The sequence below is a fragment of the Oncorhynchus tshawytscha genome, unplaced genomic scaffold, assembly GCF_018296145.1.
Source record: "Oncorhynchus tshawytscha isolate Ot180627B unplaced genomic scaffold, Otsh_v2.0 Un_contig_1724_pilon_pilon, whole genome shotgun sequence".
Classification (NCBI taxonomy): domain Eukaryota; kingdom Metazoa; phylum Chordata; class Actinopteri; order Salmoniformes; family Salmonidae; genus Oncorhynchus; species Oncorhynchus tshawytscha.
In genome coordinates, this window is record NW_024608377.1 from 8,281 (window position 1) to 21,687 (window position 13,407).

Sequence of the window (13,407 nt, forward strand, 5' to 3'; positions counted from 1 at the left end):
TGGTCTTTATGAGACAGGGTTAGTATAATGTATCAGTAGATGGTCTGAGGTTATAATGTGTAGTGTCTTTATGAGACAGGGTTAGTATAATGTATCAGTAGATGGTCTGAGGTTATAATGTGTAGTGTCTTTATGAGACAGGGTTAGTATAATGTATCAGTAGATGGTCTGAGGTTATAATGTGTAGTGTCTTTATGAGACAGGGTTAGTATAATGTATCAGTAGATGGTCTGAGGTTATAATGTGTAGTGTCTTTATGAGACAGGGTTAGTATAATGTATCAGTAGATGGTCTGAGGTTATAATGTGTAGTGTCTTTATGAGACAGGGTTAGTATAATGTATCAGTAGATGGTCTGAAATTATAATGTGTAGTGTCTTTATGAGACAGGGTTAGTATAATGTATCAGTAGATGGTCTGAGGTTATAATGTGTAGTGTCTTTATGAGGGTTAGTATAATGTATCAGTAGATGGTCTGAGGTTATAATGTGTAGTGTCTTTATGAGACAGGGTTAGTATAATGTATCAGTAGATGGTCTGAGGTTATAATGTGTAGTGTCTTTATGAGACAGGGTTAGTATAATGTATCAGTAGATGGTCTGAGGTTATAATGTGTAGTGTCTTTATGAGACAGGGTTAGTATAATGTATCAGTAGATGGTCTGAGGTTATAATGTGTAGTGTCTTTATGAGACAGGGTTAGTATAATGTATCAGTAGATGGTCTGAGGTTATAATGTGTAGTGTCTTTATGAGACAGGGTTAGTATAATGTATCAGTAGATGGTCTGAGGTTATAATGTGTAGTGTCTTTATGAGACAGGGTTAGTATAATGTATCAGTAGATGGTCTGAGGTTATAATGTGTAGTGTCTTTATGAGACAGGGTTAGTATAATGTATCAGTAGATGGTCTGAGGTTATAATGTGTAGTGTCTTTATGAGACAGGGTTAGTATAATGTATCAGTAGATGGTCTGAGGTTATAATGTGTAGTGTCTTTATGAGACAGGGTTAGTATAATGTATCAGTAGATGGTCTGAGGTTATAATGTGTAGTGTCTTTATGAGACAGGGTTAGTATAATGTATCAGTAGATGGTCTGAGGTTATAATGTGTAGTGTCTTTATGAGACAGGGTTAGTATAATGTATCAGTAGATGGTCTGAGGTTATAATGTGTAGTGTCTTTATGAGACAGGGTTAGTATAATGTATCAGTAGATGGTCTGAGGTTATAATGTGTAGTGTCTTTATGAGACAGGGTTAGTATAATGTATCAGTAGATGGTCTGAGGTTATAATGTGTAGTGTCTTTATGAGACAGGGTTAGTATAATGTATCAGTAGATGGTCTGAGGTTATAATGTGTAGTGTCTTTATGAGACAGGGTTAGTATAATGTATCAGTAGATGGTCTGAGGTTATAATGTGTAGTGTCTTTATGAGACAGGGTTAGTATAATGTATCAGTAGATGGTCTGAGGTTATAATGTGTAGTGTCTTTATGAGACAGGGTTAGTATAATGTATCAGTAGATGGTCTGAGGTTATAATGTGTAGTGTCTTTATGAGACAGGGTTAGTATAATGTATCAGTAGATGGTCTGAGGTTATAATGTGTAGTGTCTTTTGAGACAGGGTTAGTATAATGTATCAGTAGATGGTTAGTTATAATGTATCAGTAGATGGTCTGAGGTTATAATGTATAATGTATCAGTAGTGTCTTTATGAGACAGGGTTAGTATAATGTATCAGTAGATGGTCTGAGGTTATAATGTGTAGTGTCTTTATGAGACAGGGTTAGTATAATGTATCAGTAGATGGTCTGAGGTTATAATGTGTAGTGTCTTTATGAGACAGGGTTAGTATAATGTATCAGTAGATGGTCTGAGGTTATAATGTGTAGTGTCTTTATGAGACAGGGTTAGTATAATGTATCAGTAGATGGTCTGAGGTTATAATGTGTAGTGTCTTTATGAGACAGGGTTAGTATAATGTATCAGTAGATGGGTGGGTTATAATGTTTAGTGTTTTTGGTTTTCCTTTTTCATGGTTTGTTGTGGTTATATTTATATATTTATACAGATGGTCTGACTGGCTGACTGGTATTTATACATCACTAGGATATCTGTCTGATGGCTGAGGACTGACTGGCTGACTGGCTATATTTATACATCACTAGGATAGTGTCTTTATGAGACAGGGTTAGTATAATGTATCAGTAGATGGTCTGAGGTTATAATGTGTAGTGTCTTTATGACTGGCTGACTGGGTTATTTATACATCATCAGGATATCTGTCTGTTGGCTGACTGACTGGCTGACTGGCTGGCTGGTTGACTGACTGGCTGGCTATATTTATACATCATAGGATATCTGTCTGTTGGCTGACTGACTGGCTGACTGGCTGGCTGGCTATATTTATACATCACTAGGATATCTGTCTGTTGGCTGACTGGCTGGCTGACTGGCTGGCTGGCTATATTTATACATCACTAGGATATCTGTCTGTTGGCTGACTTACTGGCTGAATGGCTGGTCTGGCTATATTTATACATCACTAGGATATCTGTCTGTGAGACAGGGCTGTATTGATGGCTGGCTGGCTATATTTATCACTAGGATATCTGTCTGTTGGTCTGACTGGCTGGCTGGTTGACTGGCTGGCTGACTGGCTGGCTGGTTGGCTGACTGGCTGGCTGGCTGGTTGGCTGACTGGCTGGCTCACTGGCTGACTGGCTGGCTGGTTAACTGGCTGGCTGACTGGCTGGCTGGTTGGCTGACTGGCTGGCTGGCTGGCTCACTGGCTGGCTCACTGGCTGGCTGGAGTCTCAATCAGACTGAATATGTAGTGGGTTAAGATGGAGTCTGACTGAATATGTAGTGGGTTAGGATGGAGTCAGACTGAACATGTAGTGGGTTAGGATGGAGTCTGACTGAATATGTAGTGGGTTAGGATGGAGTCTGTCAGACTGAATATGTAGTGGGTTAGGATGGAGTCTCAATCAGACTGAATATGTAGTGGGTTAGGATGGAGTCTGTCAGACTGAATATGTAGTGGGTTAGGATGGAGTCTCAATCAGACTGAATATGTAGTGGGTTAGGATGGAGTCTCAGTCAGACTGAACATGTAGTGGGTTAGGATGGAGTCTGTCAGACTGAATATGTAGTGGGTTAGGATGGAGTCTGACTGAATATGTAGTGGGTTAGGATGGAGTCAGACTGAATATGTAGTGGGTTAGGATGGAGTCTGTCAGACTGAATATGTAGTGGGTTAGGATGGAGTCTCAATCAGACTGAATATGTAGTGGGTTAGGATGGAGTCTCAGTCAGACTGAACATGTAGTGGGTTAGGATGGAGTCTCAATCAGACTGAATATGTAGTGGGTTAGGATGAGTCAGACTGAATATGTAGTGGGTTAGGATGGAGTCTGACTGAATATGTAGTGGGTTAGGATGGAGTCTGTCAGACTGAACATGTAGTGGGTTAGGATGGAGTCAGACTGAATATGTAGTGGGTTAGGATGGAGTCAGACTGAATATGTAGTGGGTTAGGATGGAGTCTGACTGAATATGTAGTGGGTTAGGATGGAGTCTCAGTCAGACTGAACATGTAGTGGGTTAGGATGGAGTCAGACTGAATATGTAGTGGGTTAGGATGGAGTCTGACTGAATATGTAGTGGGTTAGGATGGAGTCTCAGTCAGACTGAACATGTAGTGGTTTAGGATGGAGTCTCAATCAGACTGAATATGTACTGGGTTAGGATGGAGTCTCAATCAGACTGAATATGTAGTGGGTTAGGATGGAGTCTGACTGAATATGTAGTGGGTTAGGATGGAGTCTGACTGAATATGTAGTGGGTTAGGATGGAGTCTCAGTCAGACTGAACATGTAGTGGGTTAGGATGGAGTCAGACTGAATATGTAGTGGGTTAGGATGGAGTCTGACTGAATATGTAGTGGGTTAGGATGGAGTCTCAGTCAGACTGAACATGTAGTGGTTAGGATGGAGTCTCAATCAGACTGAATATGTACTGGGTTAGGATGGAGTCTCAATCAGACTGAATATGTAGTGGGTTAGGATGGAGTCTGACTGAATATGTTGGGTTAGGATGGAGTCTCAATCAGACTGAATATGTAGTGGGTTAGGATGGAGTCTGACTGAATATGTAGTGGGTTAGGATGGAGTCTGTCAGACTGAATATGGATGGAGTCTCAATCAGACTGAATATGTAGTGGGTTAGGATGGAGTCTGTCAGACTGAATATGTAGTGGGTTAGGATGGAGTCTCAATCAGACTGAATATGTAGTGGGTTAGGATGGAGTCTCAGTCAGACTGAACATGTAGTGGGTTAGGATGGAGTCTGTCAGACTGAATATGTAGTGGGTTAGGATGGAGTCTGACTGAATATGTAGTGGGTTAGGATGGAGTCAGACTGAATATGTAGTGGGTTAGGATGGAGTCTGTCAGACTGAATATGTAGTGGGTTAGGATGGAGTCTCAATCAGACTGAATATGTAGTGGGTTAGGATGGAGTCTCAGTCAGACTGAACATGTAGTGGGTTAGGATGGAGTCTCAATCAGACTGAATATGTAGTGGGTTAGGATGGAGTCAGACTGAATATGTAGTGGGTTAGGATGGAGTCTGACTGAATATGTAGTGGGTTAGGATGGAGTCTGTCAGACTGAACATGTAGTGGGTTGATGGAGTCAGATGAATATGTAGTGGGGGTGGAGTCAGACTGAATATGTAGTGGGTTAGGATGGAGTCTGACTGAATATGTAGTGGGTTAGGATGGAGTCTCAGTCAGACTGAACATGTAGTGGGTTAGGATGGAGTCAGACTGAATATGTAGTGGGTTAGGATGGAGTCTGACTGAATATGTAGTGGGTTAGGATGGAGTCTCAGTCAGACTGAACATGTAGTGGTTTAGGATGGAGTCTCAATCAGACTGAATATGTACTGGGTTAGGATGGAGTCTCAATCAGACTGAATATGTAGTGGGTTAGGATGGAGTCTGACTGAATATGTAGTGGGTTAGGATGGAGTCTGACTGAATATGTAGTGGGTTAGGATGGAGTCTCAGTCAGACTGAACATGTAGTGGGTTAGGATGGAGTCAGACTGAATATGTAGTGGGTTAGGATGGAGTCTGACTGAATATGTAGTGGGTTAGGATGGAGTCTCAGTCAGACTGAACATGTAGTGGTTTAGGATGGAGTCTCAATCAGACTGAATATGTACTGGGTTAGGATGGAGTCTCAATCAGACTGAATATGTAGTGGGTTAGGATGGAGTCTGACTGAATATGTAGTGGGTTAGGATGGAGTCTCAATCTGACTGAATATGTAGTGGGTTAGGATGGAGTCTCAATCAGACTGAATATGTAGTGGGTTAGGATGGAGTCAGACTGAATATGTAGTGGGTTAGGATGGAGTGTCAATCAGACTGAATATGTAGTGGGTTAGGATGGAGTCTGACTGAATATGTAGTGGGTTAGGATGGAGTCTGACTGAATATGTAAGAGGGTTAGGATGGAGTCTGACTGAATATGTAAGAGGGTTAGGATGGAGTCAGACTGAACATGTAGTGGGTTAGGATGGAGTCTGACTGAATATGTAGTGGGTTAGGATGGAGTCTTAATCAGACTGAATATGTAGTGGGTTAGGATGGAGTCTGACTGAATATGTAGTGGGTTAGGATGGAGTCTTAATCAGACTGAATATGTAGTGGGTTAGGATGGAGTCTGACTGAATATGTAGTGGGTTAGGATGGAGTCTCAATCAGACTGAATATGTAGTGGGTTAGGATGGAGTCAGACTGAACATGTAGTGGGTTAGGATGGAGTCTGACTGAATATGTAGTGGGTTAGGATGGAGTCTCAATCAGACTGAATATGTAGTGGGTTAGGATGGAGTCAGACTGAACATGTAGTGGGTTAGGATGGAGTCTCAATCAGACTGAATATGTAGTGGGTTAGGATGGAGTCAGACTGAACATGTAGTGGGTTAGGATGGAGTGTCAATCAGACTGAATATGTAGTGGGTTAGGATGGAGTCAGACTGAACATGTAGTGGGTTAGGATGGAGTCTCAATCAGACTGAATATGTAGTGGGTTAGGATGGAGTCAGACTGAATATGTAGTGGGTTAGGATGGAGTCTGACTGAATATGTAGTGGGTTAGGATGGAGTGTCAATCAGACTGAATATGTGCAGTTTAAGCTACTCCAGGAAGTGGCGTTGCTGGCTAGCTCAGTGCTTTTTTTTATAATTACATTTTTTAATTGAACTCTTGATTTAACCAGGCAAGTCAGTTAAGAACACATTCTGATTTACAATGACGGCCTCCAAAAAGGTATAAAGGCCTCCGGGCTGGTACGGATGTAGTGAATGCAATATAAATATAGGACAAAACATGCAATAATCACAACGAGAGAGACAACACTACATAAAGAGACATACGACAATACAACATGGTAGCAGTACAGAACAGGGTACAAAACATTATTGGTCAAAGACAACAGCACAAAGGGCAAGAAGAAAAGACAAGCGACACAGGGATGTGTTCGCTTTGGGGACTCGGCTCAGTGCTGCCCCCTTTCATTGAGTAACTCCAATGGAAGGCCGTTCGTGGTACTGCAGGGGGAGACGGCTCAGTGCTGCCCCCTTTCATTGAGTAACTCCAATGGAAGGCCGTCCGTGGTACTGCAGGGGGAGACGCCTCAGTGCTGCCCCCTTTCATTGAGTAACTCCAATGGAAGTCCGTCCGTGGTACTGCAGGGGGAGACGCCTCAGTGCTGCCCCCTTTCATTGAGTAACTCCAATGGAAGGCCGTTCGTGGTACTGCAGGGGAGACGCTCAGTGCTGCCCCCTTTCATTGAGTAACTCCAATGGAAGGCCGTCGTGGTACTGCAGGGGAGATGGCTCAGTGCTGCCCCTTTCATTGAGTAACTCCAATGGAAGGCCGTTCGTGGTACTGCAGGGGAGATGGCTCAGTGCTGCCCCCTTTCATTGAGTAACTCCAATGGAAGGCCGTTCGTGTTACTGCAGGGGAGACGGGACATACATAGGGGGAAGGGGGTGAAGAGTGGGAGAGGCAGCAAAGCAAGGCAGACCGAAAGTAGAAATGTATGATGTCATCAGTCTCCGACCATGCTGTCGTCGTCTACTCCCGCCCCCGCCTCTGTTCCCACGGAAACAACACACTCACTGTTTCCAGCCACAGTCTCATAGAAGCTGCTCTGGTGTGTGTGTGTGTGTGTGTGTGTGTGTGTGTGTCTGTGTGTGTGTGTGTGTGTGTGTGTTTAGCAGTCATAGTCTCTGTTTAATCTCTCTAGTCTAGTACTACAGTGTCCGTTCTGCTGAGGCATGTCTAACGTCTGTGTGTCTGTGTGTGTGTGTGTGTGTGTGTAGCCACGTCTCCGGTTCCAGGCTCAGAGTTGGAACAGGCCCGCCCCAGACCAGCGGAGAGGAGGAGCTACAGCTGCAGCTAGCCCTGGCCATGAGCAGAGAGGCTGCTGAACAGGTACACACACACACACACACACACACACACACACACACACACACACACACACGTTCTATGAGCTTGTGTGGCCTACCACGTCGTGGCGTGACATGAACTGTCTCTCTCTGTGACCCTGTCTCTCTCTCTCTCTCTCTCTCTCTCTCTCTCTCTCTCTGTGTCTCTCTCTCTCTCTGTGTCCCTGTCTCTCTCTCTCTCTGTGTCCCTGTCTCTCTCTCTCTCTGTGTCCCTGTCTCTCTCTCTCTCTCTGTGTCCCTGTCTCTCTCTCTCTCTCTCTGTGTCCCTGTCTCTCTCTCTCTGTGTCCCTGTCTGTCTCTCTCTCGCTGTGTCCCTGTCTCTCTCTCTCTCTCTGTGTCCCTGTCTCTCTCTCTTTCTCTGTGTCCCTGTCTCTCTCTCTTTCTCTGTGTCCCTGTCTCTCTCTCTCTCTCTGTGTCCCTGTCTCTCTCTCTCTCTGTGTCCCTGTCTCTCTCTCTCTGTGTCCCGGTCTCTCTCTCTCGCTCCCTGTGCGTCCCTGTGCGTCTCTCTCGCTCCCTGTGCGTCCCTGTCTCTCTCTCTCGCTCCCTGTGCGTCCCTGTGCGTCTCTCTCGCCCCTTCTTGTCGCTCCCCTGTCTCTCTCTCTCGCTCCCTGTGCGTCCCTGTCTCTCTCTCGCTCCCTGTGCGTCCCTGTCTCTCTCTCTCGCTCCCTGTGCGTCCCTGTCGTCTCTCTCGCTCCCTGTGCGTCCCTGTGCGTCTCTCTCGCTCCCTGTGCGTCCCTGTCTCTCTCTCTCGTTCCCTGTGCGTCCCTGTCTCTCTCTCTCGCTCCCTGTGCGTCCCTGTCTCTCTCTCTCGCTCCCTGTGCGTCCCTGTCTCTCTCTCTCGCTCCCTGTGCGTCCCCGTCTCTCTCTCTCGCTCCCTGTGCGTTCCCCGTCTCTCTCTCTCTCGCTCCCTGTGCGTCCCTGTGCGTCTCTCTCGCTCTCTGTGCGTCCCTGTCTCTCTCTGTGCAGGAGGACAGGATGCGTCGGGGAGATGACCTGAGACTCCAGATGGCACTCGAGGAGAGTCGTAAAGGAAAAGCCCTCGGTGACACCGGCTCTGGAAAACTAGCCAAGAAGAAGAGAGAGGTACAGACAGAGAACTATCTCAGTGTTTCCCATGTTATGAGAGAGAGGTACAGACAGAGAACTATCTCAGTGTTTCCCCATGTTATGAGAGAGAGGTACAGACAGAGAACTATCTCAGTGTTTCCCATGTTATGAGAGAGTTCTCAGACAGAGAACTATCTCAGTGTTTCCCCATGTTATGAGAGAGAGGTCAGTCAGAGAACTATCTCAGTGTTTCCCATGTTATGAGAGAGAGGTACAGACAGAGAACTATCTCAGTGTTTCCCATGTTATGAGAGAGAGGTACAGACAGAGAACTATCTCAGTGTTTCCCATGTTATGAGAGAGAGGTACAGACAGAGAACTATCTCAGTGTTTCCCCATGTTATGAGAGAGAGGTACAGACAGAGAACTATCTCAGTGTTTCCCATGTTATGGCTGTAGGTCGGTAGTCTGTTTTTCTCATAGCTGACTGACCCCTCATGAGACTGCTGCTGGCTGATTGACCCTCATGAGACTGCTGCTGGGCTGGCTGATTGACCCTCATTAGACTGCTGCTGGCTGATTGACCCTCATGAGACTGCTGCTGGCTGATTGACCCTCATGAGACTGCTGCTGGCTGATTGATTGACCCTCATGAGACTGCTGCTGGCTGATTGATTGACCCTCATGAGACTGCTGCTGGCTGATTGATTGACCCTCATGAGACTGCTGCTGGCTGATTGATTGACCCTCATGAGACTGCTGCTGGCTGATTGACCCTCATGAGACTGCTGCTGGCTGATTGATTGACCCTCATGAGTCTGCTGCTGGCTGATTGACCCCTCATGAGACTGCTGCTGGGCTGATTGATTGACCCCTCATGAGACTGCTGCTGGGCTGATTGATTGACCCTCATGAGACTGCTGCTGGCTGATTGACCCCTCATGAGACTGCTGCTGGGCTGACTGACTGACCCTCATGAGACTGCTGCTGGGCTGACTGATTGACCCTCATGAGACTCCTGCTGGGCTGACTGATTGACCCCTCATGAGACTAATGCTGGGCTGACTGATTGACCCTCATGAGACTGCTGCTGGGCTGACTGATTGACCCTCATGAGACTGCTGCTGGACTGGCTGATTGACCCCTCATGAGACTGCTGCTGGGCTGACTGATTGACCCTCATGAGACTGCTGGCTGATTGACCCTCATGAGACTGCTGCTGGGCTGACTGATTGACCCTCATGAGACTGCTGGCTGATTGACCCTCATGAGACTGCTGGCTGATTGACCCTCATGAGACTGCTGCTGGGCTGACTGATTGACCCTCATGAGACTGCTGGCTGATTGACCCTCATGAGACTGCTGGCTGATTGACCCTCATGAGACTGCTGCTGGGCTGACTGATAGGATCTAATGGGTGGTCATCTCTCTCTCTCCTCCCAGCAGGCCCAGTCCTCTCTGTTAGGATCTAATGGGTGGTCATCTCTATCTCTCTCCTCCCAGCAGGCCCAGTCCTCTCTGTTAGGATCTAATGGGTGGTCATCTGTCTCTCTCTCCTCCCAGCAGGCCCAGTCCTCTCTGTTAGGATCTAATGGGTGGTCATCTCTCTCTCCTCCCAGCAGGCCCAGTCCTCTCTGTTAGGATCTAATGGGTGGTCATCTCTCTCTCTCTCCTCCCAGCAGGCCCAGTCCTCTCTGTTAGGATCTAATGGGTGGTCATCTCTCTCTCTCTCCTCCCAGCAGGCCCAGTCCTCTCTGTTAGGATCTAATGGGTGGTCATCTCTCTCTCTCTCCTCCCAGCAGGCCCAGTCCTCTCTGTTAGGATCTAATGGGTGGTCATCTCTCTCTCTCCTCCCAGCAGGCCCAGTCCTCTCTGTTAGGATCTAATGGGTGGTCACTCTCTCTCCTCCCAGCAGGCCCAGTCCTCTCTGTTAGGATCTAATGGGTGGTCATCTCTCTCTCTCTCCTCCCAGCAGGCCCAGTCCTCTGTTAGGATCTAATGGGTGGTCACCTCTCTCTCTCTCCTCCCAGCAGGCCCAGTCCTCTCTGTTAGGATCTAATGGGTGGTCATCTCTCTCTCTCTCCTCCCAGCAGGCCCAGTCCTCTCTGTTGGATCTGATGGATGTTCCAGAATCGGACTCGGCCGACCCCTGGGGGGCGAGAGGAGGAGGAGGAGGAGGAGGCGCTGCCGCCGCACCAGACCCCTGGCAGGCCTACGGTACACACACACACACACACACACACACACACACACACACACACACACACACACACACACACACACACACACACACACACACACACCGTGTCTGAATCCCCTTGTGCTCTAAAGTTATTTCGGTAATGTGATATAATAATAATAAATAATAATAAAATATAATGTTTTATATTATGTGAAATGTAGATAATGGAGTGCTTTTAAATGCCAGGATGTAAAACTCATTTTGAGGGTTTTCATCTAGTAGAATTCACTGCGTCACTAATTAGGAAGAGTCCTCTTTTTGATATCAACATGTTTGACAACAGCTGATAATCCAGATTAGGAGGACGAGCTGTTCCCAAATGAACCAATGGGAGTCCCTGACTCAATACAACAGTATGATAATCCAGATTAGGGGGACGAGCTGTTCCCAAATGAACCAATGGGAGTCCCTGACTCAATACAACAGCTGATAATCCAGATTAGGGGGACGAGCTGTTCCCAAATGAACCAATGGGAGTCCCTGGAACAATACAACAGCTGATAATCCAGATTAGGAGGACGAGCTGTTCCCAAATGAACCAATGGGAGTCCCTGGAACAATACAACAGCTGATAATCCAGATTAGGGGACACGCTGTTCCCAAATGAACCAATGGGAGTCCCTGACTCAATACAACAGTTGATAATCCAGATTAGGGGACGAGCTGTTCCCAAATGAACCAATGGGAGTCCCTGAACAATACAACAGCTGATAATCCAGATTAGGGGACGAGCTGTTCCCAAATGAACCAATGGGAGTCCCTGGAACAATACAACAGCTGATAATCCAGATTAGGGGGACACGCTGTTCCCAAATGAACCAATGGGAGTCCCTGGAACAATACAACAGCTGATAATCCAGATTAGGGGGACGAGCTGTTCCCAAATGAACCAATGGGAGTCCCTGGAACAATATAACAGCTGATAATCCAGATTAGGGGGACACGCTGTTCCCAAATGAACCAATGGGAGTCCCTGGAACAATACAACAGCTGATAATCCATATTAGGGGGACGAGCAGTTCCCAAATGAACCAATGGGAGTCCCTGACTCAATACAACAGTATGATAATCCAGATTAGGGGGACACGCTGTTCCCAAATGAACCAATGGGAGTCCCTGACTCAATACAACAGCTGATAATCCAGATTAGGGGGACGAGCTGTTCCCAAATGAACCAATGGGAGTCCCTGGAACAATACAACAGCTGATAATCCAGATTAGGGGGACGAGCTGTTCCCAAATGAACCAATGGGAGTCCCTGACTCAATACAACAGTATGATAATCCAGATTAGGGGGACGAGCTGTTCCCAAATGAACCAATGGGAGTCCCTGGAACAATACAACAGCTGATAATCCAGATTAGGGGGACGAGCTGTTCCCAAATGAACCAATGGGAGTCCCTGACTCAATACAACAGTATGATAATCCAGATTAGGGGGACGAGCTGTTCCCAAATGAACCAATGGGAGTCCCTGACTCAATACAACAGTATGATAATCCAGATTAGGGGGACGATCGGTTCCCAAATGAACCAATGGGAGTCCCTGGAACAATACAACAGCTGATAATCCAGATTAGGGGGACGAGCTGTTCCCAAATGAACCAATGGGAGTCCCTGACTCAATACAACAGCTGATAATCCAGATTAGGAGGACGACCTGTTCCCAAATGAAACAATGGGAGTCCCTGACTCAATACAACAGCTGATAATCCAGATTAGGGGGACGAGCTGTTCCCAAATGAACCAATGGGAGTCCCTGGCACAATACAGCAGTATGATAATCCAGATTAGGGGGACACGCTGTTCCCAGATGAACCAATGGGAGTCCCTGACTCAATACAACAGTATGATAATCCAGATTAGGGGTACGAGCTGTTCCCAAATGAACCAATGGGAGTCCCTGGAACAATACAACAGTTCATAATCCAGATTAGGGGCGAGCTGTTCCCAAATGAACCAATGGGAGTCCCTGGAACAATACAATGGGTGGAGAGGCAGGGGGTGGAGAGAGATGGGGGAGAGGCAGGGGGTGGAGAGAGATGGGGGAGAGGCAGGGGGTGGAGAGAGAGGGGAGAGGCGGGGGGTGGAGAGGGATGGGGGGGGGGTGGAGGGGGTGGAGAGTGCGGGGGGGGGCTGGGGGGAGAGGGGGGACAGAGAGAGGGGGGGACAGAGAGAGGGGAGAGGGGGATGCCAGAGAGAGGGGGTGGAGAGAGGGGGAGGACAGAGAGGGGGACGGAGAGAGAGAGGGGACAGAGAGAGAGGGGGGCTGAGGGGAGAGGGGGACAGAGAGAGGGGAGAGGGGGATGCCAGAGAGAGGGGGTGGAGAGAGGGGGAGGACAGAGAGGGGGACGGAGAGAGAGAGGGGACAGAGAGAGAGGGTGGGGACTGAGGGGGGGGGACGGGGGAGGGGGGGGGACGGACGGAGAGGGGGGACGGAGAGAGAGAGGGGACAGAGAGAGAGGGTGGGGAGAGGGGGAGAGAGGGGGACAGAGAGGGGGAGGAGAGAGGGGGCGGAGAGAGAGGGGGGACTGAGGGGGAGGGCGGAGAGAGAGAGGGGGGACTGAGGGGGACGGAGAAAGGGGGGACG

General features: G+C 47.5%; 1 protein-coding gene across 1 annotated transcript in view; it reads left to right on the plus strand.

The window, feature by feature from the left end:
* Positions 1–7,400: 7,400 nt before the first annotated feature.
* Positions 7,401–13,407, plus strand: part of LOC121843487 (epsin-2-like) — a gene marked incomplete at its 5' end in the record, with an annotated part of 31,658 nt that continues 25,651 nt past the window's right edge. Inside the window, 3 exons of the mRNA XM_042313094.1 lie at positions 7,401–7,512; positions 8,496–8,612; positions 10,667–10,793. Coding sequence (XP_042169028.1) covers positions 7,401–7,512; positions 8,496–8,612; positions 10,667–10,793 — 356 coding nt within the window. The remainder of the gene's footprint in view (positions 7,513–8,495; positions 8,613–10,666; positions 10,794–13,407) is intronic.